At 43.7% G+C, this 15,219-nt stretch overlaps 1 protein-coding gene across 1 annotated transcript in view; it reads right to left on the reverse strand.

Moving 5' to 3' along the window:
- Nucleotides 1-15,219, reverse strand: part of OPHN1 (oligophrenin 1) — a 733,935-nt gene that overhangs the window by 165,147 nt on the left and 553,569 nt on the right. Inside the window, exon 16 of the mRNA XM_069612518.1 lies at nucleotides 12,239-12,297. Within this exon, the coding sequence (XP_069468619.1) occupies nucleotides 12,239-12,297 (59 nt within the window). The remainder of the gene's footprint in view (nucleotides 1-12,238; nucleotides 12,298-15,219) is intronic.

Below are 15,219 nucleotides of genomic sequence, written 5' to 3' on the forward strand. Positions count from 1 at the left end.
CATTATTATGGCATTTAGATACATAATGATTACAAATGCAGATAGAGTGGGGTACAATTAAACAATGATCCCTAACAAAAGCACAAACAGCATCTTCCCTAATTTTTCTAATCCAATAATTCGACTGCAAAGAGATGTTGGGGAAGATCATGAAGGCAAAAATACATATGTCGATAATTCAGCTAACTTAAAGAATAACCCATCGTACCAGCACATGAAGGAGGTGGGAGCGAGAAAGTCAGATGAAAGCTGCTACGTGCGTTTTCTCATCCCCTGTGCCATGTATGAAGCCATAACATTTAGTGAAAAAGAAATGTCTGAACATGATAAGAAGTGCTTTAGTCATCTAGCAGTGTGCACAACTTGAGGCCAATTTGAATGAAGATTGGCAACCCTATAATGGCGATCAAGGGGAACATTTCCATATGAAAATACTTATGTGAAAACACAAAGGATGGAGAAAGGAATAGGTTAGACAAGCAAAACACATATGTATACATCCCAGATTGAAGAACGAATAAAGGAATAAAGGTTGTTGACATGAAGAGGATGGAATGCTTAGATATAGTGGAAAGATTAGGAGTACCATGATGTTGATAGAGACCTCAGCTATTTGTGTATGGACGAGTTGTGCTACCAATACAGGATGGGAAGAAGGAATGTTATCTTGCCCTGCACACTTAGTGAAGAAGGAACCAGTAAGCATAGTGCAAATAGTAAATGACATGTGTTTAGAGTCATGGGCCAAGTACTCCAAGCTAAAAAAATATGGGTTGACATTGAAGCAGGACCAGCATCTATACCACCACTAGACAATTCATCAAGAATGAAGGCCTGGTTCTAGTTGGAGAAAATAAAGGATGTAAGCAGTTGCTTGAAGTACCAGGAATGGAGGTATTGCTGTGCTGGTGGATCAATATTTGGCCTGTGGATCCAGAGCTTACATGCAGCTGCATAAAAATGTAGTATGCTCCCTTTTGGTCATACACGTTCCTGCATTAGTGATTCCTCAAAGTGATCTCAATATTAAACAATTTCCAAAAATGGATTAACACCAGAGAAGGAAAAGGTTTCTTAACCTCCACCGATTGAAAAGTGAAAATGTTTTCTCATCAAAGTCAATAGAGGCCTATAATAACATACCAGATTAGCATAAATTATTCAGCCAGACGGCAATGATAATGACATCTATATTTATACCAGGACTTCAGTGAATGCCAAGTGGCTGCAGATCACCATGGGAGCTGCTGCAAACGATCTGTGTAACATTAGGCTTATGACCCTCCAGAACAGGTGTGTCCTAGATCTAATTACAGCAATGGAAGGTGGCATTTGTGCCAAGGTCAGGCCATCCTGCTGTACATTCATACCTTCCTATGATGGAGAAAACGGAACCTTCACAGAAGCAATAACTATATTGACAACACTGCATACGAAGATGGAGGATAAAGTTGATGAGACAGCAGGAGAGGAGTGGTTTTCGTCTCTGTTTTTGTGGATTCGAACTTGGCTGGCAAATGCCTTCAAACTACTTGGAGCAATACTAGTGTTGGTATTGCTAGAATTCTGCCTCATAAGGTTCCTTTAAGGGCAATACCAAAAAACTACCAAGAAAGTTGCTGGGATGAAGATAATGATTGATGTGAATGGAGACCATACATCACATACTGAAGACACTACCCATGACAACATAAAGAAAAGGGCCATGGCACCCCCAGGAACAATGTTCTACTACCCTAAGGATCACAAGAAATATGTAGAACGTTGGGTATTCTGTTAACCAACTGGGGAATTCTGCCACATGACCTGGAGTGTGGATGAACAGATAAAGAATGCAGGTGACCTGAGGGGGGTGATGAAAATATGGATACCAAAGACACCTAGATATGAAGAGAAGATGAAGAAGATTGAAGAAGAGGAGGTGGTTGAGGACTTGACCAGAGGGGGGAATGTAGAGGAGCAGATGGACACATCATTCCTAGCTCCCACCCCCTCACCTCCATCATATGTATTTATTTATTTCTTTGAATTTATAAAGCGCCCAGTGACCCAGAGGCATTGTGGCGCTGTTACAGAAGGTTTACTTAAAATACATGGCAATGATACAGTAGTACATGTTCAGTGGCAGTGTTGAGAGGGTGTTCCGAGGTTACAGTGGAACAGTGTGGAGACAGTACATTTGTAGAAAGTATTGGTTAAATAGCTTTGTTTTAAGCAGCTTTGTGAACACTGAGAGATTATTCGCTTCTTAGGCTGAGGGGAAGCACGTTCCAGGCTATTGGTGCTAGTACTTCAAAGCTGATGCCGCCAGCTTTAGCTCTGTTGAACGCTGGAACAGAGAGCAGGTGAGAGTATTGGTCATGTTTGGGTCTGTGGGCCAGAGCCTGGTGTATTCTGTCTACTAGGTAGGCTGAGGCGGTCTGGGCGAGGCATTTGTGTGTGATGGTGAGGGCTTTGAATGTTATGCGTTCTTTGATAGGGAGCCAGTTGGCATCCTTTCTTGCCTGTGAGATGTGCTCTCTCTTAGGGATGCAGAGGGCAGCTCTGAGGGCGCTGTTTTGTGCAATCTGTAGTTTGTTGATGTTATTAGCAGAAGTGCCTTTGAGAAGGATGTTACAGTAGTCACAGATAGCCAATTGTAGCTCTAGAGATGTTAAGGAGGTTGCTTGGCGATAGGTGGGGTTTTACTGCTTTTGTGATTTTTGTGGTAAAGGCAGCAGCGGATTGTTATTGGAACAGCAGGAGAATAGCCCCATGTTGGACAACAGGTATAATCCCAATACTGCATCGAGTGTATGAAAGATGAAATGCACTCAGACAACAGTATCAAATATACCCTTGCACTGAGGGGATGGAAGGATGTCTGCCCACACCATTAGACATCATAGAGCTATAAGTGAAATCTGATAAGAGCAGAATGGCATCATGGAGGGAAGATACTGAGACGCATTGAAATGATTTGCAAATACTGAAACAATAAAGTTGTAACTGAAGTAACAAGAGACACATGTAATCAAGATGCTGTGAGAAACCTGAAGGTGTCTCACCCGCTAGTCCCTGGCGATCTGTCATCCAGGTGGCCTGGACATGGCCATCACTTTTGGATCCAGTTCCTGGGGGTGGACCAGTGCGGGAGAATAACCTAAGTGAGGGGTCTTCAGGTAGTGGGAGGCCGGATGGCGAGACACAGTATCCCTTCCCTGTAACACCTTTACCCAATCCTATCAGGTAGTGTACTTAGGAACCAACCCCCCCCCCACCTTTCCCAACACAAACACTTTTTTACAGACAGCTCACTGTGAGAGAAAATGGAATAACACCTGAGCCGTTTACCTGACATGTCCCAATACAATGGTCAGGCAGGGTCAGGCAAATACTGACCATTCCACACACCTGACTTCCATTACACTTCCCCACATGGATAAAAGGGCACACTCTGAGCAAGGCAAAGCACACAAGGAAGCAGCAGTTCCAAGTTGGCAATTTAATACAAGGCAAAAGATGGCAAGAGCGAAGAGGATTGCAAGGAGCGACGTGCCCTTGACCTTTTCAACGAGAGACCGTTAATGTTATGAACCTTCCAGAATAGGAAACGTAAGACCAGGAATCAAGGCGGAAGAATCCTGCAGTGTGTGTCAGAGGTACCCAGGGCTCTCTCGCGTTGATAGTCAATGCAGGGAGAATTGCTTGCCCCTATTGGCACTGCCCTGGACTCCTACAACAAAGCAGCACCAGTGAAGACAGCACAGCCGGTGAGTTGGGAGACAGATACCAAACCGGTCTGTGTTGAAGCCAAGGTTGCAAGCGGAAACATTGTATAGTGAAAGCTGAAGCGAGCAGTGTATGAAGCATATGTGGTAATCAAAGTGAGCAAAATTGAACAACAGATGAGTGATTGAACTTTGAAGCCAAGATACGATACCTTCGACAGAGTGGTCTGGCACCACCTGTGTGCTTATTCAAAAATCTCTGTAAGGTATTTATTTATTTATTTTATTTATTTATTGCATTTATTACTCGCCCAAACCCTTGGGTACCACGGCGATGTTACAGACAGCTTGGTTAAAACATTTCTTGGACTTTGCCAATCGGGCGCAGTGCATGTGAATACAAAATAATCATACACGAAGACATTAAATGCAGGGTTTCAGTACAATGACATTTCCTGAAGCATGGAGGGGGATTTTTTAGTCTTGGTTAAATAGCCACGTTTTCAGGGATTTCTTGAAACCTGAGAATGTTTGCTCATTTTTGATGGGGAGGGGAAGAGTGTTCCAATATGTGGGTGCGAGGTATTGGAAACTACTGCCTCCTGCCTTGGTTGTCTTGTAGCGGGGGATAGCTAGGAGTAATTGACTGTTAGATCTGAGGGGCCTCTTAGATACTTTTCTGGTGATGGCGTGGTTGAGGTAGATGGGGACACATGAGTAGATGCATTTGAATGTGATGCACAGAGCTTTGAATGTGACCCTGGCTTTGATGGGGAGCCAGTGATGGTTTCTTCTAATATTTGAGATATGATCTGACTTCCTTATTCCAAGGGCCGCCCGAAGGGCTTTATTTTGGATGAGCTGTAGTTTGTTTAGATTGGCTTTTGAGGTACCCAGGTAGAGTACGTTGCAGTAGTCGAGCCTGGATAAGATTAAAGCTCTTGCCAGCGTGATACAATTGGTGGGTGTCAAGAATTGGCGACTGAGAGCAATAAGTTTTGCGGTGTAGGATGTAGAGGAAGAGAGGGCGTTGATGTGCTTGGTCATGGTGAGGTTGGCATCAAGGTAGACACCTAGTGTTTTCACTTGTTTGAGTACTGATATGTTTGTGCCATCAATGTTGATGGATGAGTAATCAGGATGTAAGGCTTCTATTTTGGATTGGGAGCCCACAATGAGAATCTCAGTCTTCTCATCATTGAGACAGAGGCTATTTAGTGCCATCCAATTTTGGATTATGGCATATATTTTGTTGATAGTGTCGGTGTCTTGAGTGTAGTCTCCCGATAAAGGGATGAGGATCTGGGTGTCATCTGCAAAGTTGGTGTAGATGACACCCATGTCGTCTAGCGCTGAGAAGAGGAGTTTAGTGTATGCATTGTATAATGTTGGTGAGAGACAGGAACCTTGGGGGACACCAATGGGTACTATGATGGGGTTGGCGGCTTGTTTACCTATGGCGACCCTGGAGGTACGGTCAGCAAGAAAGGATTTGATCCAGGTAGTAGCTTCGGTGAAGAAGTTGAAGTCATTCGCTAGTGTGGCGCACAGTTTATTATGGTCTACTAAATCAAACGCTGCGGAGAGATCGAGTAGGAGGAGGATGCAGAGTTTCCCTGAGTATCTGATGGTATCCATCTGGATTTTTAAGTCAAGGAGCGCCGTTTCTGTGCTATGGTTGGGGCGGAAGCCTGATTGCCTCGTGCCAAGGAGGTGGTTTTGTTCGAGGTGAGTTTGGACTTGGTTGTATGCTAATTTATCCAATATTTTGAGGAGAAATGGGACAATTGTTATTGGCCTGTAATTAGTGGGCACAGTGGGGTCTAGGGTAGGTTTTTTCAGGAGAGGGGTGACCCAGGCTTCTTTAATGCTAGCTGGTACTAGGTTAGTATTGAAGGATGCGTTGACGAAGTTGGTGATAATGGGGGTGAGGGTGTGAGCGCAGGATTTGACTACTGATGCGGGGACAGAATCGCCTTTGCAGTTGGAGGCTTTAAGTTTGGCGATGGTGTCAAACACTACATTTTGGGATACTGGTGTGAAATGGAATGGGGCGCTGGTGAATTCCTGATGTGGTCGATTTAGGTTAAGGAGGGCAGGTTTGTTGGCTAGTGATTGTTTTTTGGATGTGAATTTTATTTGGAGTAGTTCAATTTTGGCTGTTAGTGCGTCTTGTATAGTGGTGCACCATTCCTTGCTGGGGATGGTTGGGTTAATGGCTGGAGTGGGGTTTTCCAATTCTTTTAGAATGGCAAATAATTCCTTGGTATCTGAAGTAGCATTGCTGATCCTATTATTATACGCATTAGATTTGTAGGTAATAGTAGCTGTTTTATAGGTTTTGTTTATTTCTTGGTATGCTTTTTCTGCCTCTGCAGTAGGATGCTTTCTGTAGGCATGTTCACACGCACGTTTGGTTCTTCTGAGGGCGATAAGATCATCATTGAACCAGAAGCTAGATCGCTTGTCTGAGCGTTTTGCCTTGGTGGTGAGCGGTGCTATAGCATTAATGGTTGCAGTGAGGCAGTTGTGATATATGTCTGCTAGGAGACAGGGGTTGTCACTGGTGATCGAGGTAGAAGCTAGGATTTTTGAAAGAGGCGGCGTGAAGTTTTCTGGCGTGAGTTTGCGGGCGTTTCTAGTTTCATAGGTAATCATAGTTTTAGGTTTCTTTTGTGTGGGTTCGGAGGGATTGATTGTAAATACAATGTTATGGTGATCGGTCCAAGTAAGAGGGGAGATGACCTCAATGGTTACGGGGGTATTAAGGGAGAGAATCCAATCAAGAGTCCTGCCTTTGATATGTGTGGGTGCATTAACTAGTTGGCTGAAACCCATGTCCTTCAGGGCGGAGTGCAGTGATTCTGCTTTGGCATCTTGGCTGTCATTGAAACCTAGGTTAAGGTCGCCCAGGATGATGTATTTCGAGCTAGGTTTTATTAGTGGAGCTAATAGCAACGGAATTTCAGTCTCTGGGTGGTTGTTGGGGCTAGGTGCTCTATAAATTACTATTAAATTAATAGTAGTTTTGGCATTTATGGGAAATTTTACGAGTAATGTTTCATACCCTTCAATACTTTCAATGGGACAAGATCTAAGCTGTAATTTAGTCTTGGCTATAATAGCAACACCGCCTCCTTGTGAGTGGGTCCTATCTGTTCTGAATATGGTGTAGTCGGATGGGATTGCCAGAGTTAGTAGTGGACCTGATGCTTGATGGAGCCAGGACTCTGTGACTACTAGTATGTCGAGCTGTGATTCCATAATGAGGTCGTGAACTTCTATAGCATGCGCCCCTAAGGAGCGGGCATTGATAAGCGCTCCTTTAAAGGTGGATAGTAATTTATTGGGGGTGTCCGGAGCTGGTTTGGAAGTAGTGTTGGGTTTCTGGCTAGGAGTATGGTTTTGATGAGGGGGAGGTACTCTGGGCCTAATTTGTTTGGGAGGTGTGTGTTCATATTTGACTGGGTTGGGGTGGTTGAAGGTACGAGACCTTGATCGGAAGTGTCTTGCTACACCTGTCACGGGGTTAGAGAATTTTTCGGTATGGCTGTGGTGAGGTGACTCTGCTGTGGGCAATACATGTGAGATTGGATCAGGGCTGATAGCATGATGCTTGATGGTATTCAGATAGGTCCTAGGAATAAGACTTGCGCTGTTTGGGAATGGGGGAGTAGAGGGAAGGAACGGTGTAGGACATGGGATAGGGTGATGCCGGGGGCATGCCGGCTTGCTGAGACCGTTATTATGGGGCCAGTAGTAGTGGGCCAAGCAGGGTGTGTGGTTGGGGAGAATGCAGAACGGGAACATGATGAGGGGCAACCAAGTTTGCATATTGGATTAGTGTCGGGGCAAGCTGCAACCATAAGGCACAGCGCTAATTCCTCAAAGTGGTCTGTATGCGACCAAAGGGCACAATACGGCAGTCTAATGTAGTCTGTAGGTGATCCTGGGCACAATACAGCAGTCTAATGTGGTCTGCAGGCGACCAAAGGGCACAATACAGCAGTCTAATGTGGTCTGTAGGCGACCAAAGGGCACAATACAGCAGTCTAATGTGGTCTGCAGGCGACCAAAGGGCACAATACAGCAGTCTAATGTGGTCTGTAGGCGACCAAAGGGCACAATACAGCAGTCTAATGTGGTCTGTAGGCGACCAAAGGGCACAATACAGCAGTCTAATGTGGTCTGTAGGCGACCAGTATTAAAGACCGTGAGCACATTTCAGTAGAAGGGGTTAAAATTACAAACATACAGTAGTTTCTCCAGTGCTGGCATGTACTTACAGTACGTTTTCATTGTCCGAGTGGTAGTCTATCGGTTGGAGAACAGTAAAAATGTGCAGGGGGGTTGGCCACGCCGCGCTTCCATGCGCGTAACAGGCGCAGGAACAGGCCTTTGTATGGCCTTCGGACTGGCCGCCGGCGAATCCGCCTGCCGGCGGATCCAGCTGATGTAATCGAGGCTCAGCCCCGGTTTCGCGCCGCGCCGCGCCCGGCATGGGCGAGTCAGGCGCCGTATGGGGACAGGGTCAGGCAGGCCCTGTCCGTGTTGCTCGCTAGGAGCCTGGATCCTCTGCTGGGCTGGGGGGGCTCCTGCCCTCACCCCTCGACGAAGAAAGATGGAATGGGGGGATCTGGGGCGCAGGAACAGGCCTTTGTATGGCCTTCGGACTGGCCGCCGGCGAATCCGCCTGCCGGCGGATCCAGCTGATGTAATCGAGGCTCAGCCTTGGTTTCGCGCCGCGCCGCGCCCGGCATGGGCGAGTCAGGCGCCGTATGGGGACAGGGTCAGGCAGGCCCTGTCCGTGTTGCTCGCTAGGAGCCTGGATCCTCTGCTGGGCTGGGGGGGCTCCTGCCCTCACCCCTCGACGAAGAAAGATGGAATGGGGGGGATCTGGGGTGCAGGAACAGGCCTTTGTATGGCCTTCGGACTGGCCGCCGGCGAATCCGCCTGCCGGCGGATCCAGCTGATGTAATCGAGGCTCAGCCTCGGTTTCGCGCCGCGCCCGGCATGGGCGAGTCAGGCGCCGTATGGGGACAGGGTCAGGCAGGCCCTGTCCGTGTTGCTCGCTAGGAGCCTGGATCCTCTGCTGGGCTGGGGGGGCTCCTGCCCTCACCCCTCGACGAAGAAAGATGGAATGGGGTATCCAACTCAAAGGTGGCAAAATTGTTAAACTGAAGTGGTCCTGCAACGGGTCAAGTAAAATCCTGTGCACAGTCGAAAGTCTTTGATGTTAATAACGTAAATAGGTTTGATGACAAAGTGAATCAAGTTGGTCCAAGCCCAGCGGAGGGAGATCAGCGGAGAGCTTTTGGTTAAAGTAATTTGTGTTATAAAGTTAATTGGTCCGAGCCCGGCCGAGGGAGACTAATTTTCCAGGGTGAACAGTGAAACACCCAAGAAATTGGATAAGTAGAAATCCTACAAATATTGGATTCGAGTGGATCTGATCCTGATTGAGGGGGATCTAAGGTGAATAATGAATCGCCTGAGAAACTGAGTACTTGAAAAAGTCTAAGAGGGAAATAACTTATTGTTTGTTTGTCGCATCAGGCCCTCTGAAAGAAGAGACTTTGAGAGGCAAAGAGAATTGGGCACGGAAGGCCCTGATGTGAACGATTGAACTGTATCCTCATGCAAGAGAAGCCAAAGACTGTGGTTAGCTTGAGTGTACCACCTTGTCCTGTGCTGAAAAAGTGGGGAAGGGAGGCCAGCGGCCTCAACAGCCGGACATATAATTTTGGGAACAATTCTTTCTTTTTCGTAACACTGTTTCCCACACTATTTGTATTTATAGATAAGGATTGGCAATAGGTTTATTACTATAGGCCCTTTTATTTTGACAAGACACCACAAGGACTGTGTTATTATTATTTGATGGTCGTAGCTTGCTCCCATCTATAGAGTTAGGCTTAGATAGGTGTTTTTCCAACCCTTTTTGAAGTTCAATAAAAAACCTTGAACTGTGGTCACCTGTGTCTGTCTTACTGTTGATACCATGCCTTCCCTACAATACAAAGAAATCATATATGTAAAGAAGATAAATTAACCTGTTGACTAATAAGTGTATATACGCAGAAACGCAAGGTAGACGAGACATATATAAGTTTGCTGCAGAGGAAAACATAACGTGGCTAGGGCGGCAAAGATGGAAAGATGGACTCGTATTGAAACCAATCAAGCTACCTCAGAGACAGACCTGGGATGCAGAGTCAGGAGATGCTGGATAAACAGCTTTGTGTGAGAAAAAAAGATTAGTCCATTGGCAGGGGATCAAGGATGCTACTTCGAGGTATAATTGCAAGGCACAAGGGGAGTCAAACCGACAAGCCATGCACTTAAGCCTTTTTTCTCTTCGATTAAGCAAAGTAGAAAACATCTACAAGAGCCAAGTATTAGTCAATTAAAGATGCGGAAAACCTATGCAAGATGGAGTGAGCAAGTCTCCAGAGGCAAAGGAGGGTAGTGACACCCAGCTCAATTGAATCAAATAGCAATAAATAGAAGGTCGAAATGGGCAAATTTGTTGTCTCATCACAAGTGATTCAGAAGTCGAAAACAAGGGCTATTCATTAAGCCCAAATGCAGATAATGGTGTACCTACACACCCTTGAATGTCTCAGAACAGAGAACAGGCTTTGAGGCCAAATACAAAGGAGAAGCCTTGGCTTAGGGCCGGACCGATGAGAAATGATGGAATAATTGGGAAAGTGGGGAGGAGTCTGACATTACTCTCAGCACCTGAGTTTTGTTTTGCTCATGTGTTGCCAACGAGCCAAATGTCCAAGGTTGGCAAGCATGCCAACCAATCAGAGGGTCTATGTAGCAACATGCTACACAATATTGCATAGGACAACCCGCTGCCATCTGCTATAATAAGTATTATACGTATTTAAAGGTGGTTTAAGGCCTGCCTACCAGATAAGGGGCATCCGGTAATATTGTTAGTACTTACATAATATTTATATGTATACATGTTCCCTTAACCAATCCCTCCCTTCAATATGTTTTACAGTTTGCCAAGTAGGATGACATGATAGATGATGCATATCGAGGTATAAAACCTTTGTATATTCAGATTTGGTGGCGAGTGCATGAACTACTGCTTTTTGTTAGCCAGATTGCCATACTTTATTTTATGCTAATATTAAAGTAGTAATATGCCATTTTCTTTGAATCTGTCCGCTTCTTTGGGTCAGAGATCGTTACTGGTAATTCCATCTAGCACATGAGACGCTTCAATGTGCTAGAGCACAGGGATATGATCGATCATTGTACCTGTGAGGGTGTGAGTGTTATCCAACTGAGTCACAGCTGATGTGGTATGGTTGAACCATGAAAAGCAGTGCCACCATATTGTTAATATGTGAAGTGGAGATCTAAGATGTGACCAAACTTTTAAGTGAGCAAGAAGACATGTTGCTCGAATCCGAAAAATGCCATGTGTCCCAGGATGTCAGCACAATATCTATTGATTTTACCCTCAGCCCCAATGTTGTAGTTTCACATCTCTATTGTAACGGTGAGGCATAGCGTGGAAGGAAGAGAAGGCACACTTTGCAGCTCCAATGTGAGGATGACACATAACACTAATGGGAGAGAAGACGTACTAAACAGTACTGTTGTCGTTGTGAGACAGAACACTTATGGTAGATGAGACAATTTCATGGTGGTGCAAATGCTGAGGATCGCTATGGAGCGTGCCGGGATTATGGGCCAGCATAAAGCAGGTGGGTTTCATAGGGATCCATTGCAAACGCTGCATGCCATACACTCAAGGCAGGCAGCTTCTACAATTAAACCTGTCTACCACACTCACATGTCTGGCAGAATTTACAATTACAATTAAACGCTGCCTATCATGTGCACAGTGTTTCATTTTACATGCTGCCTTACATGCGAGCAAAGCAGGGAGCGGTTTAATCATCTTCATGGCAGAGTGCAAATGTGCCGGTCAAAAGGCAGCGTACACGCATGTACGCCGTCTTTTGCCCTGCACATTTTCACTCTGCCATGCAAATGCACAATATTTGTATTTCTACTTGTGTGAGGCACACCATTGATGTAAAGGAGATATGCTTAACAGTCCTTTTGAGACTGAAGACACTCTTCTAGAACTTAGACATCACACTTCTACTACAGGAGACTGTTCTCAGAGGGTGTTGGGCATCAACAAACTACTGCTCCAACAGTCAGGAAAAGATCATTCACAACACTCACTAATAAGCTTATCTGACAAACAGCCAATAGTGGGAGAGAGACATTTAACAAGAATATTGAGCATGTGAGACCGAGCACTGACGGTTGACACCCAGACCAGCTTGCTATCAACTCCATTTTAACTTTAGGAACTTCTCAGAACAAAGTTCACATTTGAGGTGCATCTAAAACTGGCTAAGATCAAAACCTGATTGTATCACTAGTTGTAAATTATGTACCAGTAAACTTTACAACTTTCATGAAGCATTTTTGTAAAAAAAAAAAAAAAAAAAAAAAACAAACACAAATGGAACATTTGATCTTACTAGCAGCCAACACAAGTTCTCGATGATGCTTGTGGGTCATGATGGGTTCCGAAAGATTCCTGAAAAAAAAAAGAAAAAAAAACAGAGATATGTTTGTGTAGGAGTTTTTGTAATTGTTTCACTTGAATACACAATAAGATAGTCAAGCTTTGGAGATGCTGGGTTGATAAAAATATGTTTTTTGTTTTAGTGAAAGGGCAGGTTGAATTGTCTGAAATATCTTTCAACAACAACAACTACTGTAACTACACAAAAATGAATGTAAACTCGCCAGCTTTGCTGTAAAAGACCATAACTAAAAGGGTTAACACTTTTTAAAGTTTTTAAGCTATTGGAACTTGCATTTTTTTTAAACTCTTTATTTCTAATTTTCATTAAATCATTAAACCATGTCACAACCAAATACTGAGCTTGAACTATATACAGTTACATTAAAAAGTTATATGTAAACAATATAATCATAAAATCACAGTAGAAAATTCAACACCTAAAAACCAAACTCAGATTCTCTAAAGCACAATTTAACACAACATAACAAGACAAGACAAGACTAAGGACAACAAATAAACACCCATGTCCCTAGCCCTCCCCCTCTTTTTTAATAAAAATACATAACTCACACCCCAATGTTCGTTTATCAATTTCCATAAAATGCATTGAAAGGTCCCCAACGTTCTTCATATACTGCTTCTTTGTGCTGCTTACATAATGAACATTTCTCGTATTTTGAAAGAATACTTGTATCATAAAGCCATTCCTCAACCAGAGGCTTTTTCCTGGTTTTCCACACCTTTAAAACCTGCTTAATCGCTACCAGTATGCTTCTGTTAATCCAATTTCTTGTTACATAGTCAATATTTTGTCCGCATCTTGGACATTGTAGAATCACAGACAAAGGGCTTTGTGGAAAATCGATGGTCCAAATTGCGTCAATTCTCTCCAGCGCATCCTCCCAGTAGTCCATCACTCTATCACAGTTCCATAGCATGTGCAACAGAGTTACTTTTTCTTTCCGACAACCCCAGCAATAATCATTTTCACCCAGTCCTAAACCATACATACGGACAGGGGTCCAATAAATTCTACTCAACACTCTTTGGTGAATGTAATGTAAGTTTAAGACAATTTTCGCCTTAACCGGGACCTTCTAGATTTGTTCCCATTGCTTTACCGAGATGCCCTTGCCCAACTCTTCAGACCATGTCATTCTTAGTTTCTCCCATAAGGTCAACCAAGTACTCGCCAAAAGTATAAAGCTCATGATACCAGACACTGCTGCATTGCTGAAAATAACTCACAAATATCTGGTTTCTGCGCAAACCGTGTGTCTAACATCTGTTGCCTTTCAGAAATCAATTCCTTCAAGAATCTATACCTTCCCAGTTCCCTCCCACTCAGCCCATATTTATTTCTCAGATTCTCAAAGGAAACCATATCTTCATCATCATTCCAGACATCACCAATCACCAGAACACCTCTATTACTCCAACTTCTCCAATTCAACATCCTATAATTCACCTGTAATCCCGGATTACGTCATAGCGATGCATCTTTATACATATGCAACCCCTGACCACTATCTGGACCACTATCTGTTATCAGTGAAACCAGTGCATCTTTTGTAACAGCAATTGATTTTAGATTCATAGCTTGTCGAGTTAGTTTCCCAAGGGAGTACAACCTCTTTACATGGTGTGGTTCCAACATTTTCTTTTCTATCTGTACCCACCAAGGCATCAGATGTAAATCACCATTTGAAAAAATAAAAACATTTTTTAACAAGAAACCCCTTAAAATAGTTCCCTAGGATAGGATAACCAAATCCACCATCCTGAACCTTTTGCATCATAATGTATCATGGAATCATAGCTCTTTTTCCGACACCCCACAGAAAATCTTGAAAGACTCATCACGCCCCAAGACTTTCTTTGTAAACTTTAGAGGAATTGATTGTAAAAGATATAATACCTTCGGAAGTAACATCATTTTAATTGCATTCACTTTTGTCCAGATACTTAAGATAGTACAACGCCATTTCCTAATGTCTTTCTGGAGAATCTCAATTATTTTATTCACATTATATTCAACAAGTTTATTAATTTCCCGAACCAAATAAATTCCCAGCTACTTCACACAGTCACATTCCCACTTACAGTCCCAACCTAACAAGCGATTATAATTGGGCGTAACTCTCACTGGAAAAGCAACCGACTTCCCCAATTGATCTTATAACCTGACAACCTCCCCACTTCCTCAATCTTATTCTTCAAAACAAGACCACCTTCTGCCGGGTTATTCAAGACTACCACATCATCATCCACATATGCCAAGACCTTAACTTCACCACCTCCTACACATAACCCTCTTATATTAATATTCTGTCGGATATAGGCCAACAGGGGTTCCAGTGGCAAATTAAAAAGGAAGGGAGATAAAGGACAGCCCTGTCTTGTACCCCTATATAACAGAAAAGAATATGAACTAACCCCCCCCCATTTACCCAGACCCTGGCTGATATATCTGATTGCAGAGCCCCTATGGCATTGATAATAAGTGGCCCAAATCCCCTCTTTAATAGAGTGTAATTCAGAAACATCCAATTTACTCTATCGAAAGCCTTCCCTGCATCTAAAAAAATTAACAAGGTTTCTCTAATTTTTGGATCTGGCATACTCAAAATATCTAAAAAGAGTTCTAATATCATCATACCCGTATCTATGTCTTAAAAAAACCCATCTGTGATCTGTCAATCAGCTCTCCTATATGTTTATCTAGCCTATTTGCCAAAATCTTAGTAAAAATCTTCATATCTACGTTTAGCAGCAATATAGGGCGATAATTGCAGCAATGTGCCGCATCCTTCCCTGGTTTTGGAATAACAGTAACTACAGCCTCTCTCATTGACGGACATAAAGTCCCTTCCATTAAGTATCGATTGTATAACTCACACAATTCTGGTGCTAGCTGTACATCAAAACATT

Source organism: Ambystoma mexicanum, chromosome 5p, assembly GCF_040938575.1.
Source record: "Ambystoma mexicanum isolate Mex_15411 chromosome 5p, UKY_AmexF1_1, whole genome shotgun sequence".
In the NCBI taxonomy this organism is placed as follows: Eukaryota; Metazoa; Chordata; class Amphibia; order Caudata; family Ambystomatidae; genus Ambystoma; species Ambystoma mexicanum.